A 3,744-nucleotide genomic window follows, 5' to 3' on the forward strand; every position below is an offset into this window, starting at 1 on the left:
CCCACTGGCATCTGAATTCCGCACCTGATGGTTGTGAAATTCTGTTGGATATTTGTTTGCTTATACTTGCAGTAGAATGTCCAATCACACTAACACTAAGCCTTCAGCACTGAAATGAAATGTTTCTTTGTTGACATCCTAGCAGGAAGCCTAACCAAACACCTAAAATTTAAGTTGCTTGAGGTAAGCAAATAGAATTTTTACGACGAGTTTAAATAACTTACAGAATACCATTAGAATATAAAAACAACAGGTCTGTTTAACACTTGGTATCTTGACACAGTGTTTCCAGAAAGAAGTAATTAAAAGCCAAATGAGAGCATTTAAAAAAGCTGTTTACCTCTAAATCCGTTTGCAGGTCCCCTGTAACCATTCATTAAGCCACGAGCCCCACGTGATCCACCACGAGACACTCCTCGACTGTTGTAATAAGGCTGACTGTTACGTGGAAATCCAGTATTCTGTTGGGGAGATGGCTGGTGGTTACCTGCCACTTGATGAGTCTGGTCCGGGGAACCATGGTAAGTACCAACCACTATATTGGAAGAAGGGAGAAAAAATGGAAGTATAAAAGTTTGAATTTCTTTACTTACGGTCCCAATATATACTCTCTTCAAACTCAAAATTCAAAGCTTTGAAATACCCCTGAACACATCAGTAAATGCTCACCCTCCAAAGAAAATTAATGTACAGAATTAAGTATCAAGTTTACTAGTCAGCTATCCACAATATTAAAACAACCCAGAAATGGTAGAGTTGATTTAAGTCAGTGTCAAGAAGCCTCTTGGTGGAAGTTCAGCAACAAGTATTCCTAATGCAGGTACAATTCTCCTGTGCTATTTCAAACTCTTAAAACTCTTTAAAAATCAGCAACACATTCTGGAAAAAACAGTGCGAGTAAGTTAACCCATTCTGTGTAACTTCCTCCTCTCTGAACTGGCAGACAGGTACTAGGAAGTGCTTGCTTCCACTAGTTAAATTCTCTGTTAAGGTGTAGCTGTGCCAAGTAAGGTGAGATGGCAAGAGTTTCCCAGAGCCGCTGTTCCGACTGCACAGGCTGGGGAATCATTTCTTTATACAGGACGTGTAAATCAGAAGGCAAGAGCAGGATGGATAGCTTGAGACTATCTGCATCCCTGAAGTAAGGCAGGCCACATGATCTTCACTTCAAAGGAATTAGGAATGAAGTGGATTACAAAAGCAATCCAAGGGCTGTAGGTTCACTAAGTGGACGGAATTCTACAAGACGGAATTCTGTATGTAAGAGCAGAACAGCTGTAGCATTTAGTTCAACACCAAATGCTGAAGCAAGATCTCAAAGAAAATTGCAAAGTGATAAAGCCCCTCTCGTACGCAGGAAAGGAAGATTTCTCCATCATCCATCAGGGAGCACAACTTTATGCCTACTTCACTCAGCCACAGAACGCTACGGGACTTCTGCATAGATCCTCCCTTCTCTTCAACTTCCCACTGATTCTCGTGGAATGCATGAAGTGGTCATCTCCAAGTGTCTCATTAGCGTGCAGGTTTTGTTCTAAGGCCACTGAATTTTCCGTGTATCCACAGTTAGATTTACGTAGTTATTACATTAAATTAACCATTTAATGTTGCATGGCCCACCTTCAACACTAGCATTCCCCAGACTGTCTTTCTGCCTTGTGCTGGGTGTGGCTCAAAAACATGTAAGATAAACAACGAAGACTTGGTTCTCCCTCTTCTCATCCACCCACCTCAGTATTCCAGCTTGCAAGGAAGACATAATTCAAGATCATAATCAGCTGTAGAGAAAAGGGTCCTTTTCCTTACTCTACTTCCAGTAGTTAACACTTCACCCTTGTCATCTCTGTCGTGTGTCCTTCACTCAAAATCTCTCTCCGCACCTGCAAATTTTATCTCAGTGGAAAGTGAAGAGAGTGCTGGGAGTCTGTGTAAGACAGCTTGTACACAGACTTTATCTTACTGTTTGTTTGGGTTTTTTGGTTGCTAAGTTGGAAAACATTTTGCCTCCTGTATTCAACCATTTTAGCACAAGGTTCTAGATCTTTATGAACCTTACATGACCTGTGATAAGCAGTCCATATTTGCTCTCAAATCTAGCTTACTATTTCCTTTTTAAAATGTCATATCAAAGAGTGTAACACTTTGTTTTTTCAAGCAAATTTAAGGATCATCCAACCTTAGGATCAGCAGAGCAAGCACTTCAGCATACAGCTCTCATCTTTACAGTAATTTTTAATCCTGTTCAGCTTTTTTTTTAACCCACATAAAACTGAAACTCCATCAAGTGACAGAATTCTTTTAAAAGTTGGAGGGAGATATATTGAATTTCACCCGCTGCTGGATATTCAAAGTGAGACAGAACAACAAAACCCAGTCATTTCTTTGCTACAGACTTCACAGCCTGATCATCTGCTCTACTCAATATTGCCATTGCAGTTTTTGCTAAAGTAAGTTTACCTGTCTGAAGCTGTTCTTGCTGAAGATCTGATTGTTCTACTTGGTGAGGCTGATTGGAGAAACTCTGGTTGTAACTGGCCTGGTACTGACTTTGCTGCTTAAGGGTTTCTGGCTCATTAACAGGAGGAACAGGTGCATTCATGTTGAATACCTATAATGTTCAAAAAAACAGCTCTCTGGTCCAATTAATTTTTTACAATTTCTCATCACATCATGTAAAGAAGTATGCAAGTCAGAAATGTGAATTACCAAAGACTATTTTATGTAATTACATGACTGATTGCAGTGTTTCTGTAACAGCACAAAGAATGACTACCAAAATAAAGGAATTCAATATTCATTCACAACTTACTGTTTGCATGGATTGGAATGGAGCTGCATTAACATTGATTCCGCTACTATGCAAAGGTTTGCTAGATCCAGCCTGGAACACCTGTGGCTGGGATGCAGTGGGAAGCGATGATGATGATGGGGGCTGGTCTGCATTCAGTGACATTGAAGCCTAATAATTAAAACAAACAACATTTTAGCAGCTTTTGAATACTACCAAAAATTTAACTTAGAAACTTCACTTAAATAAAGCACATTTGCTAAACCAGTAACACTGATGCTCACATGCTGATGCTGTCATGTTACTTCTCACTCAGTGTATTACAAGTCTTACTATGAAGGACTTACTGGTCACAGACAGGCTCAAAAATTTGAAATTAAATGGAACTGAAGTGGCCTTATCAATAGGTAACTAAAAAAAACCAAAACTTTAATTACAAAGCAACAGACTATCATTCAAATCACACCTGCAAGCAAAGTCCTTCCCGTCCCTGTGAAATCTGACTTGCCTGAATCTGGTCAATTGATTCTTTCTGTGGCCGTTGCTCTGTTGTGTGAGAAGGCTGATACATGGGCTGGGAGGCTGTATATCCCTCACTTGTCGAAGAAACCAAGGGAACCTGACAAAATAAACCCCAAAGCCCCCAAAAGTCACCCGATGCTCACACAGTTTTGTAAACAGTATCAGAGAACTCTGGAATGAATGGTACTCTCTAGTACAAGTATGTATTCCAGAAAATCATCACAACCATTAAAAATTAGGTACTTTTTAACAAGTAGAGGTTTAACCACTTCCTCTTGACATGTATTCTTAACAAGCCACTACCACCCACCCCTCACCAGATTGAATTCTTGGGATCTTTCTGACTCAGCTGGATGTGAACTTGCTTTTACTGACGAAAATCCTTTTCCTCATTTCCTTATGCAACCCCAACTACCATTACAATAAAGTTAGGG

At 39.9% G+C, this 3,744-nt stretch overlaps 1 protein-coding gene across 1 annotated transcript in view; it reads right to left on the minus strand.

Moving 5' to 3' along the window:
- Positions 1-340: 340 nt before the first annotated feature.
- The window catches only part of LOC104510970 (caprin-1-like), a gene marked incomplete at its 3' end in the record, with an annotated part of 9,415 nt that continues 6,011 nt past the window's right edge, over positions 341-3,744 (minus strand). The window contains exons 5-8 of the mRNA XM_010153398.1: positions 3,297-3,407; positions 2,810-2,959; positions 2,458-2,608; positions 341-535 (exon numbers count right to left, since the gene is read on the minus strand). Coding sequence (XP_010151700.1) covers positions 341-535; positions 2,458-2,608; positions 2,810-2,959; positions 3,297-3,407 — 607 coding nt within the window. The remainder of the gene's footprint in view (positions 536-2,457; positions 2,609-2,809; positions 2,960-3,296; positions 3,408-3,744) is intronic.

Source organism: Eurypyga helias, unplaced genomic scaffold, assembly GCF_000690775.1.
Source record: "Eurypyga helias isolate BGI_N326 unplaced genomic scaffold, ASM69077v1 scaffold1406, whole genome shotgun sequence".
Lineage (NCBI taxonomy): Eukaryota > Metazoa > Chordata > Aves > Eurypygiformes > Eurypygidae > Eurypyga > Eurypyga helias.